The sequence below is a fragment of the Clinocottus analis genome, unplaced genomic scaffold, assembly GCF_023055335.1.
Source record: "Clinocottus analis isolate CAN_PGR_092001 unplaced genomic scaffold, fCliAna1.0.p SCAF_14, whole genome shotgun sequence".
Classification (NCBI taxonomy): domain Eukaryota; kingdom Metazoa; phylum Chordata; class Actinopteri; order Perciformes; family Cottidae; genus Clinocottus; species Clinocottus analis.
This window is the reverse complement of record NW_027175865.1, coordinates 3,478,420-3,503,991: the sequence shown is the minus strand read 5'-3', so window position 1 is coordinate 3,503,991 and position 25,572 is coordinate 3,478,420. Positions and strand designations below refer to the sequence as shown.

Here is a 25,572-nt window from a genome sequence, read left to right as displayed (position 1 = left end):
CAAAGACACGTTTTAACATTACAAAGAGATATATAAAATACAGGATGGATATATCAATAAATATATTTCATTTCAGAGCTTCAAATTCACAGATTTAAAACGCGAGTACATTCAGGAAAAGAAAGAGTTTTTCAAACGGACTCAACTCTTTAATTTGTTCTCTCGCCACCTGTTGCTGCCGGCGTTCCGTCCTCTTCCTATACGTACTCCTTTAACGGTACACTATTAGACGTGATGGGCTTTGGGGGATCCGGCGCCGAAGCGGGCGAGTTGGCGAAGCTCCGTCCGATGTAGCCGCGGCGGTACCTGCCGCTCCTCTCCATGAGGGGGCAGGTGCTGCTCAACACCGCGCCGCTGATCATGAGGATGACGGCGGACGCCCAGCCCAGGTAGATGGCCTGGCCCAGCTCCCGCTTGTGCATCAGCGGCACGTTGGGGTTGTAGAAGTCCTGCACGACGGTGTTGGCGGTCCAGGAGACGGGGATCAGCACGCACAGGCCGGTGAGGATGAACAGGACCCCGCCGGAGAGCGCGATGCCGGCCTTGGCGCGGCGGTCGTCGCCGGCGCAGGTGGTGCACTTCATGCCGCAGCAGGACACGGTGCACGAGAGCCAGCCCATGAAGATGGCCAGGCACATGAGGGCGCGGGCCGCCTGGATGTCCGGCGGCAGGGCCAGCATGGAGTCGTACGTCTTGCACTGCATGTGGCCCGTGGTCTGGTAGATGCAGTTCATCCAGATGCCCTCCCACTTGATCTCCGAGGTCAGGATGTTGCTGCCGATGAAGGCCGAGACCTTCCACTGGGGAAGCGCCGTGACGGCGATCGCCATGATCCAGCCGGTCACCGCGCAGGTGAAGCTGATCAGCTGCATGCCCGTGTTCACCATCATGACAAATCTCTGTGTGTGTGTGTGTCTATATATTTATATTTAGACTAACCTCTGATGGATCACAGGTCTTTGTCTACTACAGTCAACTCTTATTGCGTTTGTTATCCTTTGTGTTTTTTTAAAGTCCACTCCTTTGGTTGACTCGTCTCCTTCCTGTCAGACTTGAACACGCTCCTTACGGCCTTTGCCCCAATGCCACTTTGTCAGCAGCCATTCTCTTCTCTTTTTCTTTTCCTCTTCAACATCTGCACACTTCTTTTAATTCCCACGAGGCCTCAAATCACTGTTACCAAGAAATATTCACCTGCCTTCTCTCTTTCTCGCTCCAGTCATGCACCCGTTTTTTGTTTTTTTTTTCTTTTCTCAAAAGGATCAGAGGCTCTCTATCCTCCTATTCATCCCTCATTTTGAATCAATGCATTATTGAGTAGCCGATAGCTTTGCAGCCACTTGTGGCAGCCGGCGGTAGCGGGACGGGATCGATCGGCCTTGTGGGTGAAATGGATCCCCTCGGTGGAAGTGTGTCTTTGCCTTCAGCTCTGGTTCAAATCCAGTGTGCTTCAGTGTCACACTCCTGGTACGGTGTCGTCTTACCGAGATGGATCCGCCTGATAGAACCCGATACTTGGGTCCGATGCAGCTGTGCGTGTATCCTGTCACGCCAAGGTTGGAAAAAAGGGGGGTGCTCGCAATGAACCAAGTGTTTTACCTCTCGTCGACAGAGAGCCGATGTTCGGTCCTCATGGAACGAGCGACAAAATCATCCCATTGAGATGAGCAATTGGCTGTTTTTTAAGTCAATCCAACAAAAAAAAAGGTTATTCCAGTTTATTTCCAAAGAATCAACGTCACAGTTCGCAGGAGATTGCCTTTTAAATCGTGTCTCCGATTCCAAAGAGAAAGCACGACGGTTCCATAAACCTGGTCATCAGACACTGCTGCTGCCAGCTGAAGTATCTCCTTGTCGTCGATGAACGGCGAGGCCACTTCAGCGGCCGCTCGGCTTCACCCCGCCCCCCCAAACCCGCTTTCCTTCAGTAGCAGCGCAAGCCCCCCCACCCCCCCCAAAAAATGGGTCACGTCTTGGTTCCAGGTGACAAATCAGGGCCGTACACAGTGAGGCGAGTGAGCGAGCGGAGCATCTGTTCACCGGCCTTCCATCTTCAACGCCGCTGTCGACACTCAAACCTGCGAGAGCAACAATGAACACCAGGAAAGAAAAAAAAAAGCGTTGGGAGGGAGGGAGAGGGCAAAAGAGGGTGAGATAACAAAAAGGCGGGAGGGAGGGAGGGATGGCCGAGGATGGAGCGCTGTCTGGAGGTGGATCAGTTAACAAAGACAACATGGGGCTCTACAATGAGGATTAGACACTTTGTATTGCTTTGACCACACAAACTCACATAAAAAGCTTTCACAAAAATGACCCTTTAATTACCTTCTTTTGTCTGCAATGAAAGGGAGAAACTGCTTCTCAAAAGGGGCGACCATGCTGAACAGCCACAGGTAAAACTACAACAAAAGTATTGTGTGTGTTCATCTGGACAAAAGGAAAAACCCAAAACCCTGAATTCTTACACTCAGCTTCATCTAATTTGTTTCATTCCAATGAAATGTCACAAAATTGGGGCAGAAACATCAACTGGCTGGTCGCTACCAGTTTATTTATTATGGTTATTGCATAACAGCGAGAGGAGGGGAAAAATAATTTGCCCCCGGCTGCAACAGAAGGATCCGACAGCACGTCTTTTGTCCCTCGCATTGTGGGAAACGTCCCCTTCGGCCCGAGAGCGCGCTCGCTCCACACGCCGCATCGCACCGACCCTCGGTGTGCCGATGAATTAAATATCACGAGCATCAAGATCCGAGGTTCGGGTTTCCTTTCTTCTGTAGCCTCCGCGCTCCTTGGCAACGGTGGTCATGACAACCAGCCAACACAGGAAATGGGGGAGAGCAGAGGGGATGAGACGAAGGAGGAAAAAAAAAAAAAAAGAAGGGAAGCAGAGGAAGGCGAACACATACCAATGATGGCCATCGAGAGAGAGGATGGATGGACACTTGTTAAGGGGCATGTCTTAAAGGCAACTTAAGGATGCTCTCATAAAAATACTTTGTAAAGTCACTTTGGTTACAGAGAACACAGTGAAGACATTCATTATTAAGGAACACAGAACCACCTCTTCCCTCCTTTGTTTAGCCCGTGAGTACCTTCATTAAGTAGTAGTAGCTTCATTAATGCATTGTTTTAGCATTTGAGTCATCTGGAGGTTGTCTAGGTCAGGGGGTTCTCAGATGGGGGTTCTAGTACCTTAGGGGTATCACAAAAAATATTTAAAATTAGCATGAATTTCAATTTTTTTAAAAAAATTTTTACTGTTGCATACTTGTTTTTATCTCAATTTATATACTTTTCATTTTGTATTATCAATATATATATATATATATATATATATATTTTTTTTTTTAAATTTTATAGTTAAATGTTCATTGTTAGTGTTGTTGTTGTTAAATGTTGAGCAGCTTCTGCCAGGACAAATTCCTTGTTTGCGCAAACTTACTTGGCAATAAATGGTTCTGATTCAGACACTGGTGGCACAGCGCTGTGTATTACATTGTTTTTTTTAACCAAAAATGTTTAGCGCCTGTTAGTGGTACTTTGCTGAAAACTAAATTCGACAAGGGATACGTCACTGAAAAAAGGTTGGAACCACTGGTCTAGGTCATTAATGTTTCACCGTTCTCAGTAATCATGCTATCCCTTTGACCGGCCCTGTTGAAGAGCGTCATCTAGTGGCAAGATGCGTGCGCGTGAAGACCTTGGTGTTAAAAGGTCAATGAGGACTTCCCAAATCTTTTCAATGACGAGAACACAAACGGCTACGTTATAGGCATAAAATACCAATTTATTACTTTGCACATTAACACAAAAATTCCCTGCAGGCTAAAAAAAAAGAAACAAAAAAAAAAAAAGGATTTGAACAGGTCACAAAATTAGCAATAACAGCGAGTGAATGGTTCTCTGTTAGGGGGCGGAGCCAGAACATGCCCCGCCCCCCTCACAACTGGTCAGAAAGGGTTCCGTTCATTCACAGAATCAGAGTGTTCCATTCTTGGAATTGGAATGTTCCAATTCTATGATTCTATTGCTGTCAGACACTCACATGCAGCTTCAGAGACCACTAGCAGAAAACAAAAGTAAGGAGAAACAAATTAACCGAGAAAAAATTAACTGAGCAGAGCTAAAACATCCCCCCCTCCCCACCCCCCCCCCCAAAAAAAGGGATCCAAAGAGGGAAAACAAAAGAAAAATTAACATACACAATACACAATGTCAAATTACAAATCCGTTAAGATATAACAATATATCAAAGTGAGAGGAATTTTAAAATAATTCATGCTCTCTCTATTGGGGCACAGAAAGAATTATGGATTGTTTTTAAAAAGGTTAAAAAGAGGTAATCCTGCTCCCTTGATGCCATGGGGACCCCTTCACAAAGAGGAAGTGCATTTGTGAGGGGTCAGCAGAGTTGCCACGGAGACAGGAGAGCCCCCTCCTCCCCCCCACCCACCCACCCACCAAGAGGTGTGGCCACAGGTACAAACCAGGAACGAGGAGACAATGTGGATACTCGCTACGGGTAACCTGGCAAAGAGAGGAGGGGTTTGGTCTTTAACGGGTCCACGTTTGAAGAAGGTACCTCGTTTGAATATGGACGCGACAAAGAGCCGGGCCCCTCCCCTCAGAGAAGCGCTTGTACCTCCCAAATCACTGACATTTGTGTAGGAATCTTTAAAAAGCATCTTAAGAGAGACTTGACAAATATTGCTAGCCTAAAACAGTCCCACTAAATTGATAAACATTTACCCCTCCCTCCCCCCCAAAAAAAGCGATTGTAATTTTTTCCTTTCTCATAATAAATATGATTCCCCAAAAGTTTTTTGTTGTTCTTTTTTTCAGTTCTTTTTTTTTATTTTTTTAAAAGGACAAATACTCTGGCATGCAGGCGAGCAAAGTCTAAATTTGTGTTATTTTAAAGAAAATTGTCTAAAGCCTACGTAACTATTCCACCAAATGCACATTCCCACTGATTGATACAAGCAACAAAAACAAAACAAACAAAAAAGACAAATTATAGTACAGATACACAATAGTGAGAGACCAACAACCACAATGAGTAGAATTATAGCTTTGTTTTTCCACGTTTGAAAACTACAACTGGGTAAATATTGCTTTGCAATGTCATGTTACAAAAAAAAAAAAAAAAAAAGGGGGAGTGATCATTTATCGGACTGGATGCTTCAACGATCAAATATTGGGTTTAAAAACGTCGAGTCGTTCCCCGTCGAAAATGCCACATGAATGTTCAACCCCAGCCCACTTGGCTTGGTGAAACTAGTGCACGTTTAAAAAGAAAAAAAAACCTTATTGCATGCAAAGCCTGGACAACCCCCTCCCCTCCCTCCCTGTATTACATCCCCCCCCTCCCCTCCTCCTCTCACTTCTCCGCTCCTGTCCACTGCCAACGCCCACGCCTCCAACAGGCAGGTGCTCAAACTCATTCATAGTAAACCTGCTGCTTTACGGGTGGTTTATTACAAAAGGGTTTTAGCTGAGCGGTCCCTTCCTGATGAGGCGTGCGCGCCGACCGTTTCTACAAACTCTCCCTCACCTAAGCGCAACTGAAGAGGGGGGGGAGGAGGTGACCGCCGAGGGGTTGTTCGCACAGGGGCGGGCGGAGCGGGGGTCCGTGGGCAGTGCTTATGCTTATTGTCAATTCATTTTATCCAGTGTTAAAAATGCATAAAAATATGAAAACAAACACCGTCAAATAGCAGAGACTTTAAAAAGGTGGGTATACTTCAAATACACAGAGTCATAGAAACCATTTTAATAAAAAAAAAAAATCTAAAAATTCAACTCATTGCCTATCAAACCATTTTCTTTTTTTTCTCTCTTTTAAACAAATCCCTTAATCTAGGTTCGTTCTGATTACAATCCCTGATTTCTCCATCCATCTGATCAAAACCATTCGATGCCAGCCGAGCGGCGCGCACAGCGGCAGACCCGATTTACCAGTCAGAGTGCTACGCAGTAACTCCAATCTGCCGCTGCGTTTCGCTCGCATCGGAAACCGACGGAAAAGGAGGCGTGAATTCATCCTCTTGGGGCCGACTTCCTCTCACCATTAGCCAGAGTGCTACAAAAGAAACCCAAAAAGCTCTACGCGCTAACCTGCAGCTCAACAACGGATGTCTATTCCTGAAGTCGCACTAGTAACTAGATCACTGGCTTTGCCGCGGACCATAAATTTTCATCACGATAGTAACAACATTGACAACAACGATAACGACAACAACATCCACGATAAACTACCAATTTCTAAAAACAACCGTTGTTTTTTTTTTGTTGCTTTTTTTTCTTAAGATAACCACAAAACATCTTATATTAAACTTTTACAAATCTGCTTTGTTGATTCGTATGTATAAATGCATAAAGTTAAGAGAGATTGAGTGCCCTCTGTTGCTTGCCTAGCGTCCCGGGTCAGTGCAATGAATTGGCCAATATTAGCAAAGGAGACCTCAAAAAACTACGTTGGTTTCTGGCCCTTGATACTACTTCTATGACAAACCAAAAAAAAGAAAAGTAAAGTCCAGCAGTGTCGTCATATAATCTTTCAGATAAGTCAGGTCCAAAGAAAAATAGGATCCTGCTTTTCACACAGACAGCAAGGCTGATAAAGACCATACTCTGCGTTTTAATGCCTGCAGCCAGTCGACAGGTCGCGATTGCTGAGCCGGTCTCAGGCCAGACCACGGTGACCACTGCTACAGTCAGACCCGACTTCACTTGCTACTTGAAATGGATTTAGTTGCCTTTTGTGTTTCTTCTGGGATCCAATGATGTTTTGAGGCACAAAAGGAGCAACTGGCTCTCAAATGTGCAAATCCCCTCCGCCCCCAAACCATTAAAAAAAATTTTTTTTTAAAAGAAATGTAACTGAAAGCATTTCAACTAACAAGTGAGCCAGGGCTGCTACAAATACCCACACCAGCCTCTAGGAGGCCTGTTTATGTCATATGTCTCAAAGTTGCTCTATAGATGTAAATATATGCTTATATGTACTGTATGTGTGAATATAAAAACAACAAATCTGAGGCATTTACAGCAGTTATCTCCTTGATTTCCCTTTACAATTCAGTGGCCTGCCATGAAACATACATACATACACACACAAACACACTCATACACGAGTACATGTATATACAGAGACGCACAAACACACAAAAAACGCATATTCTTCGCTAAGATGGGAGGAAAACAGTAATGGGCGTGGACACCCAGGTCACCTCGCTTGTTAAACACCATAAAAGGAGAAAAAGGTTAAAACACACACACACACTCGTAAAAAGGAGAAAAAAAATATATATAATTCTCAAAAGGTTGACTCCCCTCCATCTCTTTTTCATGTAGAGTTCCCTCCCGACCACCCAATAAACCCAAGACCGTGTGACAGATTTTGCCCAAAGGGGCTTTGAGGTAAAAGTAGATAAGAGTCCTGCTTAGCTGGGAGAGCTGAAGAGCTGCGCTGGCCGACACACACTGTGCCGGTCCGCTCCCTTGCTCAGTGTATCTTACAAACACAAGAGTGCAGACATTCACATAGAAAAAACAAAAACAAACTCAAAAATAATGGCTCAACTTGTAGTATATGTGTATGTGGTTTGTTTTTGTTTTTTCGTGTTGTTTTTTTGTTTGTTTTCTCTCCTTTTGTGCATTGGAAACCCCCCCACCCCCTCTCCTCGGGGTTTGCAGTGCTGGATTGCTGGTTTGAGAGGCGGCTCGATTGGGAACGCTGGTTGGCGATTGTTCCTTGAAATAAAAAAAACCTGCTGATATTGAGACACAGCAGGTTTCCCTTCCCTCCCTCCCTCCCTTCCGTCCCTCCCTCCCTCCTTCCCTCCCTCCCTCCCTCCCCTTCCCCCCTTACCCCTTACCCCCCCCCCCCCCCCTCCCCTCCCCCCTGTCCGAGAGCCGCTTTGGTGCAGATTTAGAAAATGTAGAGTGAGTGTGAAGATAAAGAGACAAGGATATGAAGAGAGAGCGAAAGAAAGAAAGAGAGAGATAAGAAGAGAGAGACTGGCAAATAAGAGATTAAAAGACAGAAGAAGAATCTGCGGGTGGACTGGCTGACACGCTCGCTTGCTAGCTTAGGCGAAGTACATGGTGTGCTGGGTGTCATAGTGGATCTGAACTGCCTTGGCCAAGGCCAGGGGGTCCCGGCCGTTACTCTGGCCCGACACGTGGCTTCCTTCAGCGCTGCAAGACAGAGAGAGGGCAGAGTTCAGTTTGACTATTGGTAATGAAACCACGACACAAAAAAATTAAATTGGAGGAGAAAACAAGCACATTGATGAAGACCGGACTCAGAAGAGGTGTTCTGGTAGGTAAGAGGTCCAGTCTGTCTTCAAACAAATGTTATAAAGTGCTTTGCAGAGACCGGATGCTCTATAAATCTCATCCAAACTAGAACAAGATATACATATATAAATAAAAGAAACTATCTTCCATGAACTGGAGCCACAGACATCCAAGGCTGCCTCACCTGTCGTGGTCTTTGTCCACCAGGTGGTAGCGGGCTCGGAAAGCCACCAGCCTGGCGTAGTAGGCCGGAGCCGGGATGGAGACGGAGCGGGTGCAGCGGACGTAGGTGTGGCACAGCTGGTAGGTGAGGAGCTGCAGCTCATCGGCGGTGAAACAGTTGTCGTCCCACAGGACGTGGTAGTGGGACGGACGACTGGTTCCCTGAGGGGAGATGTTACATGGCACGCGTCAATAACTTGGTGACACACACAAACAAAAACTACTTTTGTGTAATTTATGTTGCACCAACTACGGAAAATGTGCGACCCTCACCTGAATCCCAGCATGGCTGCAAAGGTAGAAGTCAAACTCGGACGGGTGTGTGATGGTGCTGTCCACCGTGGTGCCTGCTGGGACGTTACCGCTCTTCCCCACCTGCAGCGGACGATCGGTTAAGATGTTATGTCAAGACTCGCACAATAGAAGGCAATTAAATAGCACACACACATCTTGGAGAGGAGAACGCCAACTGACCCGCTCAGATTTGTCAGAGCAGAAGAGACGAGTGTGGTGACGTTTCTGAACCACGATGTAGGTGATGCCCGGCCTGTAATCCTCCTCCAGACTGATACAGGCCTTCCTGATGGCTATGAGCTCCGGCCACGCCACCTGAAAACACACACAGAGACACACACACACACTTGAAATGTTTCCTATGCAACATGTTGCCTTGATATACTACGGTTGAAAATCATTTTCCTGTGACACTTGTTTTGGTGCCTGTTCACAAGCAGCGTGTCATCTTTAATATAAAAAGATAAAACTGCGTTCATGCCGTGCAGCAGTTACAGTACAAAGTGAAATGTGTCAAAATATAACAAGGGTGCAATATAAAAGTCTGAGATAACAATAAGGTGCAAATACAGGTGATACAAATCACCACAGCTGCCATCCCTGCTGAGTAGCATCGCTCTTGGGGGCCCACAAATACAGCAAAGCTCTCACCTGTTTCATTTGTCCCTCCGACACTCCACCGCGATAGTAGATGATCCGTGTGGGCTTGAAGCGAGTGGACTTGTAGAACTGGATGAGCAGCTCTCGCACCATGTTGGTTAAATCTTGGATTACTTCCTGGCTGAAGAGCTGCTCCTGATTGGTTGGAGGAGTAGGGCACTGTTCACAAAAGAAAAAAAACTTAAAGTAAACTTCAGTTCGAAGGTGAACAACTGAAATAGAAATATTTACATTCATAGCTAGTAACAGCATTTAAACACTGGATGATGCCAAAGTGATTGATGAATATATATATTTATTTATTTATTATGAAAAAGGAATTACTCGATACGAGTTGTCACGATGAAAATGTCACTTTCACGAATAAGTTACCTGGGATATGTCCTGTCTCGACGTCTGGACTCGCACCGTGGCGCAGTATCGGCTGGGGTGGCCGTCCATGCTGCCCACCACCGCCGCGATGGACGGCTTCTTCCCGTCTCCTGCTGGAGGATGTGTGACGTCCGCACCCAGGAAGATGACCGGCTGCTGGAACACTGAGGGCCTGAACCGAGAACGGGACACAAAACACTATTGGTATCTTGGACTTTTCCTTACAGGCCATTTCTTAGAGCGGTTCTAGGTTTAGAAATTAGGGAAAGTCCGCGAAAAACGTTCGAAAGCCAAGAAACAGTAAAGGAAGAAATGAATAAAATCCGTGCTGACCTTTGATGAGGCACCAGGACGTTGTTGATGCCTCCGAGCTTGGCGTTGATCTTGAGGCACAGGTTGGAGAGGGTCTGAGGGGACGTCTTCACAACGTTCTTCACCTGCACACACTGCGTGGCCATGCCGAGGAGGGTGTCGCCCACCCGCTTCACCTCGGCTGGAGACACATACGGAGATAACCACGTTCAATGACACAGAAATGATGTTTTCTTCATCCTCTTGTCTAAAAGCTGTTTGCTCATTTAATTCTAAAGCAAGGAGTACGTGTCTGTACTCGAACCGTCACTCGCCCCGTTCTTACCATAGACTGGTGTTTTTCCGGGCAGGATGACCACGATCAGCTGCAGACCCACGTAAGACATCTTGAGGTGTTTGAACATGGGCTCCACGCTGTCGGCTCCTTGGGCGTATTTACAGAAACATGGCTGGCCTTGAATGGGCATCCCGGCATCCTTGGAAATCTTTCGCAGCTGGTCAGTGAAACTCCTGTTAAGAAGCATTAGACGCTCATCAGAAATGAGCAGCACAAGCAGACGACATCCAATGCAACCCAACGTAGCAGGGAGAAAAGAGATTTATTAAACTGATGCAAGAGGCTGTACTAGGATGTGAGCTAAATGCTAACCTGCTCCTGTTTACCGTGGTCACCATCTTTCGTTTAGTGCTTTAGTACACAAAGTACAGATCAGAAAAATGGATACGAATGTTTGCAGGGCTTTGATACTAAAGTCATGTCATGGACAAATTCAAAATTTGACTGACCGAATGATTGTGCGCGGGCAGTTAAATATGAAGGTAGATTTGTCTTTTTTTACCCAAGCAAATTTCTTGTTTGTAGGAAAATTATCTCAAAATCTTTGCTCTAAAAAAAAAAAAAAATGCTCTGAAAACTAAAATTTGCGCTTAAAAAAAAACGCTCTTAAAAAAAAAAAAAAAAAAAAAGTTGCTCTTATAAAAAAAATGGTATCAAAACTAAAAGTTGCTCTTAAAAAACAGCTCCAAAAAAAAAATTTTGACAGCATTTTTTTTGAGAGCTTTTTTTTTTTTTGGAGAACAAATTTTAGTTTTTAGAGCGTTTTCTTTTTTTTTTGAGATAGCAATTTTTGGAATTGAGAGCAAAGATTTGGAGACAATTTACTTACAAACAAGAAATTTGCTCAGGTAAAAAAGACACAAATCTACCTTCATAGTTAAAGGGTTGTTCATGTTTCTGCACCAAATGTCATGACAATCCATCCAAAGAGTGTTTGGTCATTTCACACAAAACCCCCTTTTTCATGTGCATTTCTGGAAAAATGACTCATTCACACGGCGCAGAGACTCACTTGAGCAGGTCCTCTCGACACTGTTTCTGTGGGGCGAAGCAGGCCACGGCCCAGACCTTGATCTCGATGCCGGCGTAGAACTGCTTCCCTCTCATATCCCACACGCCCTGGTTGGGCGTGGCCACGGTTTTGTTCTGCGGAGAGAGTCCCTAGCCTCTTAGTCAACCCCCCGGTTGGATGAGCCAATACAACAGATACTACAACCAAACGCATTCACTCAAACCTTGACAAGCGTCACAAGCCCACCCAGCTGGTAAAGACTCATTTTGGAGATAAATCTTCACGTCTGTGTTTATCCTGATTTTGTAACATCCCATATCAGGAGCTGTGTATCTATTAGAGGACGCGTCATTAGCCGAGTGGTCCGACTCCAGAGTGTGATTGTGACTACAAATTCAAAAAGGGCAGTGGCTTTCCATTAAGTTAACAAGATTTGCCAAAGGAATTAGAAGCTTATATTCTCCAAAGCGAGCGACCACAATGAACTACGTGGGTGTGGCGTGCCAGGAGACGTTCAAGAGCTTCTCCGTCGCATCCCCAGATCGTCTCAAATGTTTGCAACGTAATCAGAGTCACAGGATCGAATCTACCGAATGAATGACCGCAGGTTGTCTGAACGTACAGTCACTTCAGGGAGGGCCTTCCTTTTGTGCATTCTCTGAGCCAACTGTATGTCCAACAAACGTCCGCATGACATTTTAAAATGGAACAAAATGTTGATTTAATTCATCACAAGCGATCGCGGGAATGGGAGAAGCTTTCAGTCTGCATTTAAGGGCATTTCACTGGAAGCCGATTAGACTCGATATCCCAGCAGGCGAGTCGCCAAGCCTTTCAGAAAGAGCGTTGCGATGGGATCTCGGGTAAATTAGCCAATAGTGGGATTTAAGTCTGGCACTGGAATAGAAGAGCTTTTTGTTGGGTTTTCAAGGAACAATCTGCTGTACTTCTGTAAAAAAAGATTCTAGATTTCATATAGTATAAAAAGGGAGAAGCTGGCTCATATACTGAACAAATTACCGCCCAACAAAGATCCATTAAGTTGTAACAGTGCCTATGGGTGCAGTGCTGTATTACAGCACATTTTTTTGAGTTAAAGTCAAACAGGCTTTGAAAAGTGAATCTTTCAGACAGGTTTTACTTTAATGCTGGGTGACTAAGAGTCTTATCCTGTTGTAGCGCATCCCTTCTCGCCTCCCTTTACACAAAATCCTTTAATCTCAATTCAGCCTCTCTCTCATCTAACAACCAGTAAATATCAGAATCAAAAGGTATGCATCCCTTTCAGGCCAATTTCTCATCTCGATAAAATGTTGATTTTTATGTCTTCTGTTGACGAGCTGGATGCAAATGCAGGTTTGAGATTCAGTGGGTGAACCTCAGCAGTCTGCAGTGACTTGCTCCTCATCGCCACTCTTCTCCTTAACAACACTAGTGGATGCAACAGATGAAAACCTAAGCCTTCATCTACTGTACATACACTGCAATATTTACAGACTTAGAACCTGTCAGTGAAGGGACAGAGTATTTAAAGAGGTGCACTTAACAGACTGCAGACTGTAACATGGGGCAACTTCCAGCTCTGCATAAATTGAATACTGTCATCTAGTCACCACCTGAATTAATTTACTGTTTAGAGAGTTGCATAAATGAGGAAGAGGGTGGTTATTTTTTCTCCATAGAATCTGTATTTCCAATTGAAACGGTCATTTTAATAGCTTCCTTATATTTACACATTGGAAAAAAAAAAAAACACAATACCGATGAGCCACGGCTGCTGTTGCCATGGAGAAGAGATCTAAAATTGAGCTACTGAGTTAATTTAAAAAAAAGGTGCAGATTGTATCATTTTTATTGAGTATTTCAATCTCAAATAGTTCAATAATAATAATAATTTTAAAAAAAACATCATAAACTCTAACCCTTCCGGTGAGTGACTTCTGCAAACGCCGTATTTTCCCAGCATTCCCTCAGATGCCCCCCAAACCCCGCCCACAATCTCAGATTGCAGCCCGCGTCCAGTACTCACCCTGCCACAGTCGCGCCCCGTGTCCGTACTGACCCGGCCCCCATACTGCAGCATGGGCGCTGGGAGCACACGCCCTGTCACTTCGGTCATGTCGTTGTGCACCACAATGCCAAACTCTTTCAGGTACGGGTCCGGGCCGCCGACCATGCTGTTGCTTTTGACCTGGGGAAAGGAGGAGACCGTGAGGGAGGGGCGTAAGGTGTTGGTTGCCCGAGATAAGTGATAGTAAAAAAAAGAGACACATTTTGATTGAGAAATGAAAAAGAAATATTTAAAAAAAAAAGACATACACAGACTTGACTTGCGAATTTCTCTCATATTTGGCATTTAGGAAAGACTGAGGCCTAGTCCACTCTCAAAAAAACTGTTGTGGTCTGTTTTAAGTGTTTGATAATGTAACAGTGACCTCCATAGAGCGATCTGACGCCTCTGTTCCTCAATATAGTGGAAGAGTAACTGCACATTCATGTGTAAACATAAAAATGTATTCTGCCACTTCGTTTATAAATGCCTTCATGCTGCTGCTGCACGACAGGTTGCCTCGTTAGCGACGCCTCAGAGACGATGAAAACGGCGCAAAACATTTTTTTTAAGTGGCCTAATACACAGTCGGGTGTAACCGAAAGGCCAAAACACTTTTCTTGCATTACCTGTACGCGAGTGGCGTATGCCCTGGTTCATATCGGTAAATGTAATTTTTTTTACTGGCGTCCCAAGAGGAAACACTCACCAGTCTGCTGATCTCTTCCTGTCTGTCGGGGGCCGAGCGAGCGGTAGCTTTGATCATGGTGGATGTCTGGTTGTCCGTCAGCTTCTTGATGCAGCGCTGGCCTGCTACTATGTTACAGACCTGCGGAGCGGGAAGAAACGTTTCATGAGTTCAACTAAAAATCAATCGGACACAGCAGGAAACTTAAAGAGGGGAGAATGTCAGAGTTGGTGATGCTTGCCAAACACTTAACAAAAATGATATTTCAATCATATAAAAACAGCCTCTTGCTCACCTCCAGGGGAAGGTAGGTGTGCTTCTGCTCCTGTCCGACTTGCAAACAGGGTAAGTGTGGATATTTGAGCTGCAGATTGTACTTCTGCTTGAAATACTGTGCTACAGTGCACTCCATGGCTTGGCCGTTCTCAAGTTGTAAGGGGAACCTGTGAATGAATGGAAAATGTGAGGAAATCGCACAAGGAAAGCCCACAAGGGTATAAAAACACACAAAAAAGATTTAATGAATCAATCATTCATTGTGTCTTTACAATGTTACGACTATTTAGTGGATTTCAGAACACGCCCACACACACACACACACGCACGCACACACAATGTGGCCTTCGCTGCCATGTGGCGGTGAACAAGCTGACGAGTGTGGACACTTACGTCTGGTGGCTGGCAGGTCGGCGTGTCACATTGCACACGCGGTACTTCCTCTTCATTTGACCACAGTGTGTGACCTCAACTTTTAAGCCTGTTTAAAACACATACGAGAACGCACCGTCACAGAGGCATGGGGAAGAGGCAGCAATTTCAGATGCCGTGAGATCACGACAAATGCTGACAGTCCCGCTCTCTGCAACTTCACTTTACACACTTGTTACATCTCAGCTCAAAAAGGAGACTTCGCAAAGCTTACATGGGCCTGCCGAAGAAAAATAAGCAGCTAGAAATGCCACACTATCTGAGGAAAACAGGGTTATTTCTTGCAGGATTATTTGTTGGTTCTTTGGGTATTTACAATAGACAGGAGTGAAGACAAACAGAGACCGGAGTTGTTTGGAAAAGCAGTATTTTCTTGCATTCAAAACAATAAATCGGTGAGTTATGAACGAAAGTTGTATTCAGGAGACACATTCAAAGGACTTTTTAAAGCTCAGACATAGTTTCTGATTTGAGAAACCCGATCCTTTGTCCCCCTGTGGCTAAGAACAAGAGTTAAGCATTGGTGGAGGCCAAGTAGAGTGTGTGTGTTTGTGTGTGTGTTTAGTGGGTGTGCAGCATGAATGTGTGTGAGTGGGAGCAGCTTCTTTAGTTCTTGCACTCTGCATAAAAACAAACACCCATGTGCCCTGCAGGCCCATAACTATCTGTAATGTGTGACTCGCTGTGTAGCAAATATTTCCATGTACAGTTGTTGTGCATACGTGAGCATCTCTGTTCACATTGACCCTTTTGTCCTTCTTGGCAGCAGTCGGCATGCATACACACATACACTCATAAAGATATGTTTGTGTCTCTGTGCTGGTATTGAGCTCTTACCTCTTATTTCCTTGGTGAATTTGACTCGCTGCGAATCCGTCAGTGGTTTGGTCTGTTCGTTGATGTTCTGTATGTCGAGCACCTCGCACATGAACTCGATCACAGGCTGAGCGCGGTAGAAAGCTGTGGCTGACACTGAAGGGGGGGGGACAGATATGACAATACTCAGCCAATCGGTCCCTTCAATCAATAAACTGAACGCAAGCCAAATGAGTCCTCGATGCTGCATGTCCTACGTAGAGTGCGGTCAAACTGTAGAACGGTGCCAAAAAGGGAGCTTTAAAGCTCATTCACTCGGCCTGAATGAACGTCCTGATCTCATTCACAACGCCAAATATCTCCACACAAGAATTACTTTTCAATATTACCGAATGGATACAAACAAACACGCCATCGAGAGCGCAAACCCTCTTAGTCCAGTAATAAAGTATTTTAAACAGTGTGGATCATAGAGTGAGTTTATGTTTTTGGTCTTGGTGTCAAGCGGGCATCTCAACTACCTTCTTTACCCTGAATAAATGTAGGAACTGGTTTTAGTGCCGAAATCCCTTGTGAAATACAGAGTTTTACAATTTCAACTGACTTTACTGGCGACAACAACAGCCTCCAGGTTTAAAAAAAAATTAAAAGGTGATGCATTGTCGGGGGAACCTCGTGGAATACAATCCACACATTTCGAGTAATATGATGGTGGAAATGAAACTAAAATGTATTTAGTTATTTTCCACACAATCAGTAGCTGGTCGTCAGTGATTGTGTGCGTACATCTACAGTACGTCTTTCTGAGTAAACGCTGATACGTCGCAATATTTCTTGTATCTGTCAGTTAACAGACACATCGAATATCAGAATAAAATCACAGCAGAAGGCGGCTAGCTCTTACCGTCGATGTTGAGCATCATATTCCACATGGCCGGACGGACAGACTGATGAAAACCGAACCACACCTCTCTGCCTCCACCCAGAGGATGGTAATAGCCCTCCGGAGGGGAGAAAAACGAGCGCCCCACAGGAGTATACCTGAGCACAGAAAAAACGTTGAATAATGGACCAAAAGTCACACCTCAAGTCATCAATTGTTCACAAGATTGTTTTTCCTTTTCATAAAAATCAGCCGGATCAAGTTTAAACTTTGTTTATCATGGAAAACAAACAAATATAACAGTAACACAAAACCACATTTTGGTTTCTGATTCAGAGCAGACGGTGAAAGCAGCGGAGGACCCTTTAAGAGACACGTTTGCAAATGAACATTAAAAAAAAACTATAAATTCACACCTTTTTTAGATAAAAAAAATAACAAGTGTCTGACAATATTCCAGAAATGGAGGAAACATGTTGTTTACTTAGCAACAGGCAGAAAACAAGAGGACTGTTCTCATAGAATTTGTCGCCACGCGACGAGCGAAACGAATGACGAGCACAGGTTACTGTACGAAGGCTGATGTTTAAAATGAGTTTAATATGATGCACAAAGACGCACGGCGGCAGGAAATTAAGTAACACGGGCAAATAAAAGATGAGAAGCAATAACTCTGTCAGGGATGTGGGTGGAGCGTTTGAGGCGAGTGGCGGTACCTCATGGAAGGCAGATGCCGCGTGATGACGTCCAGAGCCTGAACCGAATCTTCTGGGACCTCGTTCAGGTGACCCGTCAGGGCTTCCAGCAGCATCTGAAGACTGACCACAGACACCCACTGCAAAGACACCTTGAACGTTTGATCTTTCCCCTCGCCAGGCAGAGTCACCTCCAGATCCACCTAAAGAAGGGGGGGGGGGGGGGGGGGGGAAGAGGACAAAGGGAGAGAAGGAAACAAAAGATAAGCGGAGGGAAATGGATTGAAGAACCGGTGACGGGGACAGATAAAAGCCAATGAACACCCAAGGGCAAAGTAGATTGAAATAAAGAGGGCAAAAAACAGACTCCTACTTTTTAGAACGACAAAAGATCCATATTGAAACACAACATTAGTTTAGCCACAGTCCACAGGTGTAGACCAGAAGCGAAAAAGGGTAAATTATTTATTAAATTCTGATGCAAATCTGGTTTAAGGAGCTGAAATGTGAAACTAAATATATTTTAAAACACCCTAATTTCACCATAACATGACACGACTACGAGACTCGAGGGTCTTGAAATGGAACAAATTTCAATTGTTTTTCAAAAAAGGAGGCACAAGTTAATGGTTGTACAAGCCGAGTTTAAAAATACCAACCCTGTCCCTCCCAATTGGCAATGGATGTGCTGTGTACATGTTCCTCTTCCCGTCGTAGCCAGGCTGTCGGTCTCCAAAGATCTGCATCTTGAAGTGCCGCACCATGGTGTCCACCACTTCCCTGGGAGACAAAAGGGCGGTGAGCCAAAAACACAGGCATGCCAGTGACTTCATTCTGGTGACTTCACTGCAATAAAACTAAAATACTTCCTTTCTCCCCCCCAATTTACCCATTTATTAGCATCTAAAACGGGTCAGAGTTTATAAAAGCTACAGATGCAACAGGCATCTCAAGATGATCTAAACCTGTTGTGAGGATTTACCTGTTGACCCTCCGAGGCCGTTTCTCAGGCTTGATGTCGATATCGTAGTGATAGACATCAATCTTGGGAATCTGCACCTGGAAGTGGTTGGCAAGGAGCCGGATGGGTTTCCCCACCGTGCCAAGGCCGGGACGCCGCGGAGGCTGGAACAGAGAAGGAGGAGGGGCCGGCGGCCCTGGAGAGAGGCAGAGAGAAAAAATGACTGAGTTACCACCATCTTAAGAGACCAGGAAGAATAGCCGTTACTTTTATTGACAGGCGAGTCCCTACTTTGCATAAGACCATCAGCAACTTCCTTCATTGTAAATGTTCCCGCAACATTTGTCAGCTTCCTCCCTCCAGTGAAGACTTAACCTACCAGCCTCTCGGAAGAAAACGCTCGGCACGGATTCCTCGTCACCAAAGGGCCCCGCTTCAGATAAACCACGTTTGACATTTGTTCTAAACGTTAACAAAGCGGGTAACAGGGACAGTGTGTGCGCTGATCTTGTGCATTAAATGTCAGATTCGAGAAGGGGAACGTGGGCGACGTAATGCCGAGCTTGTTGCAAACTATCTCATCAGTGACACCTGCTTGAATGCACTGAAATGGCCTCGCAGGCACCCGCCGGCACACATACGCATGTTTGATTGATCCGAAACCCCCGGCCCCCTGACCTACATGGGTCAACAAGGGGCCGGCGAAACAATGACCTCCAATTATCCTTCGGCCCGCCCCCCAGCTCCACCCAGACACACAAGGGCGCCCACCCCTCAAGCCGAGACAAAGGCCGAGCTCCTCTCAGACAGACGGCAGCAGGGCCATATGGAGGGGTGCCGCGCAGAGGGGTCTGGGATTTCTGTTACACAGCACACACACAAACATCACATCCCGCTCGCAGACGCATCACATGCAGTGTATGTAATGTGCACAGGTGCTTCCCATAGGTGCGGCGTCTTGCATAAAAATCTGCAGGCAGTAGAGGAGCATGTAGCCAAAATGGGTGAAGACCTCAGACATCTCCAATGTACAAGTGCTAACATTATCAAAAATATATATAAATATATACACACACGCACACACCAACGATATTAAAATAACGTTGTGTTGGTGGTATTGGAGGAGGTTGGCGGGGGCCGCTTACAGCTTTTGTTAACTGACAGCTAAGGGACTGCGGGGGTCCTCCTGAACTCCATGCACCCACACGCTCCAGTTAGCAAGTGAAGCGCGAGAGCACGGACAATCGGGACCCTCCCCATCGCTTCCTGAAAACACGCTTCCTAACATGCCCTCCATCCAGCCTGGGCCCCAAATCCCCTCCTCGTTCTCCTCCTCCTCCTCCTCCTCCTCCTCCTCCTCGAGACCCAACCCGCCACCTCCGTCGCACAAAACACACCATTAGCTTGATTATACACTGTGCTATAGTCCTGCTTTTATGCGCCGTTATTATGCTCATGATACGGTTTCCAACGAGGAGCTGCTCGCTGCACTGGCTGTTTTTCTTTGTCACGACTTGGATTTAAAACCATCTGATGATTCACTCCACTTTGTCCCGCTGGCCTCGTTACTGATAGCAACAAAAGGCATACCGACCGAGTGCTGCTATAATTCTACGTTAAGTATCAAATGCACACTGACACACTCAAAGTGCATTGTAACTCAATATAAGTGCATTCCTTGACGCCTCCATTTTGGTTGAAGTAATGACAGCGTCCCCAGAAAGCTTTACAAGCGGGAAAACGTATCTTTGGTTTTATGCACGTGGGGGTGGCTGAAATTATTTGAATAAAATGCAGTTGGATAAAACAGCCCAATTGCAAACGATGGACACAAAACTCAGCACACAATTGAGTCGAGACCTCTTTCGCACAAGTTCACGCTAGCGCATATTGCAGAGCTGCTGTACTCTGTGATTAATAAATACTCTTAAAATATTTTGAGGACTGACCAATTGATTAAATGTCTAATAACAGCTTTAATTATGAAAGTATAAAGGTTAACTAGTAGGTATGATATGACATAACATGTATTAAACTGCACAAACGTAACAAAAAAATAATGTATTTTTTTCTCTGGCCTTTTTTTTTAAATTTAAACATGAAACGCAGTTTAAGACCTGCAGATAACGGGTCGATTGAATTGTACGACGTTGTACTTTCTCTGCTGAACGCGTGCATGTACAGGCACGACAGAAAGGGTTTCACTCTGGAGGAGAGCAGCGCAGCGAGTTTGAGATCTTCCTCTTCCACGTTCACCAAAACCAGAGATGTACCTATATATAGCCTCCTCAGCTGCCACACTACCACACTTAGATGTGTCTTAACATGCAATGCCTGAACTCATCCTTCCTCCACAGCCAACACCCCCAACCGAGGGTGTTAAATGAACACTTTGCTAAAAACTCACAACTAATAGTTTCATTTCTTGACTGTTTAGCTGACAAAATGTTGGTTTAAATGTTTGTCTGAGCCTTACTTTTTGTAATAGGGGAAAAAAGATTCTCACAACCAAGCAGCTGGAGATAGGAAGAGCTGCCTTAAAATAATAATGACTGAAATGATTCATTTGATTATCAAAACAGTGTCAATCAACTGGTGGACACAGACGAAAGGTTTCAGCTTCAAATGCATTTTAAACATAATCGCAATAGACTGGGTTCGTTGTTGTTTTTTCTCTCTGCATCGTCTCAGATGAGGTTATGAGTACAAACAAAATGCTGATTATCGTTTAGTCTATGGGGGAAAAAAATCCAAAAAGGACGAGAAAGAGAAACCAGACGATGAGTAGCATTATCTCAATATTTCTTGCTTAAAAAATTACAGCTTCTAAGGAAAAAATAAAAAATAAACCAGGAGGAAAATCACATGACCATCCAACATTTCAGGGAAATTAAATTATAGCTACAAATATGCAGAAGAACATTACATCCATCGAGAAGACATCCCTCTCTTGAGTGATTTCTTTCCTGAAAACGCCCTTCTATCTTTGTCACAAACGTATTTTAATAAAAAGTGTTCTGTTTTTACTGTGTGTGCTTTATTCTTCTCTTTAACAACCCTGCCGTGCGTTATGGAAGAGCACTAATTTGATCTGAACAGGTGTGTGAATTTTTTTGGTGGCGCTTAACAGAATAACGGTAAACATAATAAAACATAATTCACAATTAAGAGACCCTTACATTCCAAATTGGCATTTAAGTTACATCCTAAAAATGTTACGCCTCTGATCCAAGTGAGACAGAGCTGCAGCGACTTTGAGTCAGAGGAAGTGAAATTAGCTTTCCCTGGCGCAGAAAATGACAGTTGCGCCGAAGCCAAACGAGTCTTTCTGCTCCGGTTACGTGCGTCTTTCAGCTCGGATCCAAATTGACCGCCAACATCTTCAAGGAGCAACACAACACGGCACAAAGATTATCGCCTGCTATGAATCTACACTGACCTCATGTTTAAAAAAAAACAAAAAACATCAGATTGTGTGTTAGAGTAGCAAGAGAGCATTCATGCTATGAATGTCCCTGGTAACCACACTGTGATCAAGCAGAGAGACAGCTGGGGTTAAGCTAAGCATGAGAATGATGGTTTGGCCTGGTGATGAGTCAGAGACTAACCGCACTGAGCGGGGAGCATGCAGACGCCCACACCTGCAAATGCACCTGGATTAAGGTACGACACTGGACTGTGAAAAGAGCCACGCAAGAGTGAGAAAGCATTCCCAGGAAGAAAACATCTCCCTCTGAAGTGTAGAGAAGTTTGAAGCACCGCTTTTGCGTCAGGAACAAATCAAAATTGACGCCATCTACAGAGATCTGATCAGCAAAGCAATGCTGAAATAGCGTAGTCTGTGTGTAATAAAGAAAAATTTGCCGTGATCACCTACGTCAATCGATCCGACGTTTTGACGTAAACTGTATTCGTTCACGTTCCTCAAGGCTTTTTTGCACCCGTCTCTGTACGCAGTGGAGTCGCATATTCCAAAATAGTCTGGAATTTCTAACTGAAGGTATTACAATTTCAACTCAAGCGGGCTCATCCTTGGCTTAATTCACCCCCCCCCCCCCCCCCGCCCCCCTCAGTGAATTGTTGTCCTTCAGTCCGAGACCAAATGCTTTGGTGTCGACTGCTTCAATTCTGAGCACCACACTTCAGTCGTTTCACCGAAACAATGAGAACAGATTAAACAAGCTGCTCTGGGAAGGCACACGGGGCCGACGTCACATCAGTACACACAAACTTTGGGGGGGATTTCCCATGCAACTGAACCAGAGGCAGATAACATTTCAGATTAAAATTTGAACACTAATTTCATCTTTTATAGCACTAGATATAATTGGTAGTTTGGAAAATCAACACACACACACACACACACATACACACATACATACACATATATATACATATAGATATATATACATATAAACCATGAGTCTGAAATAAAGTTTGAGTACAGTCTCATTCTTAAATCACTGTGCTGTTTGTAGAATTGAAACTGATTGGGTCAGAGTCTACACCACTTAGTACAACGACTGAGTAAAGCTTGTTTTGCACATCAACGCGTCTGTCTCTCTATAAACATGCATATCAGTTCCCCCGTCTGTCGCTCTACAAACATGCATACAAGTATCAAGCCAACATGAATGTCAAAGGACACTGGGATTGGACACAACACCCATACTAATGGCCCTGTTCATCCTCATTCTGGTTAAACAATGACTGCTAGAGAAAGCCTGAATCTACACCTAGTGAGGTAATTGTGCATTGAATAACCCTACTTCCTGACAAATGCATGTACCAGGTGAATGTAATGCAGCAGCTATTATCAGAGGTGAGAGCTTGGTGGCTTGGCCTGGTTGTGTATAGCTCACACTCACACCTGTGAATGATTGTACAATACAGTCATCTCCAAAACAACGAGAAGCGTGCAGGCATTCAACATTTAAGCTTATTCCCTCCTTAATAATTGCATCTGGGTTGTCCTTAATGCCACCACCTTCCTTCAAAAGCATGGAAGCAATGTATGTGTATGTGTGTGTGTACATGCAACGCGTCAACAAAAATAAACAATTTATTCAGTGTGGCAAGAAAATGTGATTAGCTCTGCAAGCTGGACTCAATTCTTCATGTATGCAAAAGCGCATTTCACAAACATAATGGGTCTATGTATAGGACGGGGGGGGGGGGGGGGGTGCACACATATTTTGGCCAATAAAAAAAGCGTTGTGCCGCTGGATGTACAGGTGGAAGGCGGATTTCTCATCGCATACTTTTATCATTAGATCGCTGCAAAAACAAGTGCCTTTGTTATCATATAGGAGAATAATATGGAGCTGGCCTGCAGATCGGATCGATGAAAGCGCCATCCATCCCTGCTGGGCTCGAACAGGCGCATGGCACGTGAACCAATGACAGGCATGCATAAAATACAGTGTAATAACGTTACTTGTCACAAAACGCGCACATTGGCTTGTTTAACGCCCGGTAAACATGCGTTTTGTTGCCCTTTATTTGAGTTTTCCACCCATCGCTGTCATCTTGGACGGAGCGGAGGGCAGCCCGAGGAGACGCACTGTTCCTGATGGCGATGGTACAAATATAGAGGGTTTCGCAGGACGTGTTTTGATACAGGAAGGGTACGATTTTGGACACATTTCGACGATGTTGTGTGTCCGCTGTCGGAACGGGGTCGTGTTGGGTGGTCAAAGCGAAAACACGTCGTGAGCAAACAACGTAAACACAGCACGACGCGGAAGGAAGGAAGGCAGGAAGGTCCTAGTTAAATCCCCACTCACACAATGCCAGCCCCGACACGACGAGCAGTGCGTGCTTCAGATAAATAAAACCGCGCAGACGTTTCTGGAAAAAACAAATCAAACCCCCAACTCTCCTCCTACAGGCACAAAACGTGTCTCCAACTCGGTGTAAATAAAGTCACACACATGTATACACACACACACATATATGTACACACGGGCTGGGCCTCGGTTTGTTTTCCCGTCTGAGCTCCGAGGCCTCGCTGCAGCCGCGGCCCCCAGTGATGCGACATTTGTGCACACGCGTCCCGCACACGGCTCGCTCTCTCCGCTGCTGCGCTTTCTATTTTCACATTTTTTTCTTACCGGGTCCGAGCGCTTCCATGGCCGAGGCCTCCGTCTCCGTCTCTGTCCCGGCCTGGCGGCTCCGTACCGAGGCTGCTACTGGGGGCGGTATCGCGAAGCTTAGAGTGGCTAATTTAAGAAAAGGGAATAAAGATAGATGCGTGAACGACTGCTGACTGAACTAACTGACCTGAGCTACCGCCGCTGCTGCTGGCTCTATGGAGTTGTAAGTGCGCATGCGCCGGATAGAAGTCGTAGGGATGGCTGTGCGCATGCGTAATTTGCTGTACCGCTCTGACTGTAAATCTCATGAATATAGGACAATATACAGTGTGTTGTATCTACACACATTCATTTATATGTGCATATATATGTATATATGTATATATATATATATATATATATATATATATATATATATATATATATATATATATATATTTATATATGCTTGTGTATAAATATAGTAAAGAAAGTATAGTAAGGGTGTAAAGAGCATTCACTTACATACTATAATATGATCATAGTAGTTGTAATTATTATTATATAATAAATTGTGTTACTTAATTCATGAAGTTGATTAGAAAAGAGCCTACTTAATTAGGATACTTTAGGGATTCCACTTCATGCCAGATACAAATAAATAATGACACATTATTAGGAATTGTGCTAACTAGCACTATAACTTAAATTGTTTTAATTATTTGCTCAAATAAAAGAGTATTTGTTTCACCACTGAATCAGATGCTTTACTTTAATAGTTACAACGGTTTAAACATATATGTAAAAGTCCTGCATTCAAAATGGTCCTTACTTAAGCTGTCAGAAAAATGTACTTGTGTTATTCTACATGACTTAGTCGGCCAAGAGGGAGCTATTTGAACTATGTTCCTGTGTAGTTCAATATAGAACAATTAATGTATTCAAGTAATTAAATATTCTGTATGTAAAGTCTTTATCTGAATAGAAATTATAACTATTTTGCTGAGCCAGATATCCAGCTCGCTAGTATAGGGGTGGTGATTAAAGTTTTGGCCTTGTCACGTCGATTAAAAGCATGTTACTTAGTTATTTTACTTAACTTACACTGTTGAAATTTAATTACCAGTATTATTACATTATCATTCAGAGCTAAGAGAGTGTCCATACATATAAGTCCTGTC

The 25,572-nt window shown here is 44.5% G+C and overlaps 2 protein-coding genes across 3 annotated transcripts; both read right to left on the bottom strand.

The window, feature by feature from the left end:
* Positions 1–117: 117 nt before the first annotated feature.
* On the bottom strand, positions 118–1,476 carry cldn35 (claudin 35). The gene has a single exon (XM_068576085.1). The coding sequence runs from the start codon at positions 888–890 to the stop codon at positions 198–200; it is 693 nt and encodes a 230-aa protein (XP_068432186.1). The 5' UTR covers positions 891–1,476; the 3' UTR covers positions 118–197.
* Positions 1,477–7,917: 6,441 nt separating this feature from the next.
* Positions 7,918–24,602, bottom strand: ago4 (argonaute RISC component 4). 2 transcript variants are annotated; one of them, XM_068575404.1, is made up of 19 exons: positions 24,431–24,602; positions 18,339–18,513; positions 18,016–18,136; positions 17,378–17,559; positions 16,683–16,819; positions 15,800–15,934; positions 14,924–15,011; positions 14,550–14,697; positions 14,276–14,395; positions 13,546–13,707; positions 11,517–11,665; positions 10,493–10,677; positions 10,189–10,348; positions 9,856–10,027; positions 9,475–9,642; positions 9,004–9,138; positions 8,803–8,904; positions 8,492–8,691; positions 7,918–8,205 (listed from the first exon to the last, which is right to left on the bottom strand). In XM_068575404.1, exons 1-19 carry the CDS (start codon positions 24,447–24,449, stop codon positions 8,097–8,099), a joined length of 2,667 nt encoding a protein of 888 aa, XP_068431505.1. In that variant the 5' UTR covers positions 24,450–24,602; the 3' UTR covers positions 7,918–8,096. The 2 variants fall into 2 exon arrangements, with proteins under 2 accessions (XP_068431505.1, XP_068431506.1); XM_068575405.1 differs by having other exon boundaries at positions 11,517–11,650.
* Between the last annotated feature and the right edge of the window lie 970 nt (positions 24,603–25,572).

Excerpts from the sequence above, each read along its gene's own strand:
- cldn35 (XM_068576085.1), bottom strand. The coding sequence starts at position 890 with ATGATGGTGAACACGGGCATGCAGCTGATCAGCTTCACCTGCGCGGTG.
- ago4 (XM_068575404.1), bottom strand. Across the intron at positions 14,396-14,549 it reads ACACCTACCTTCCCCTGGAG|GTCTGTAACATAGTAGCAGG; the intron begins GTGAGCAAGAGG and ends CCCGCTCCGCAG. Across the intron at positions 8,905-9,003 it reads GCTCTGACAAATCTGAGCGG|GTGGGGAAGAGCGGTAACGT; the intron begins GTCAGTTGGCGT and ends CGTCCGCTGCAG.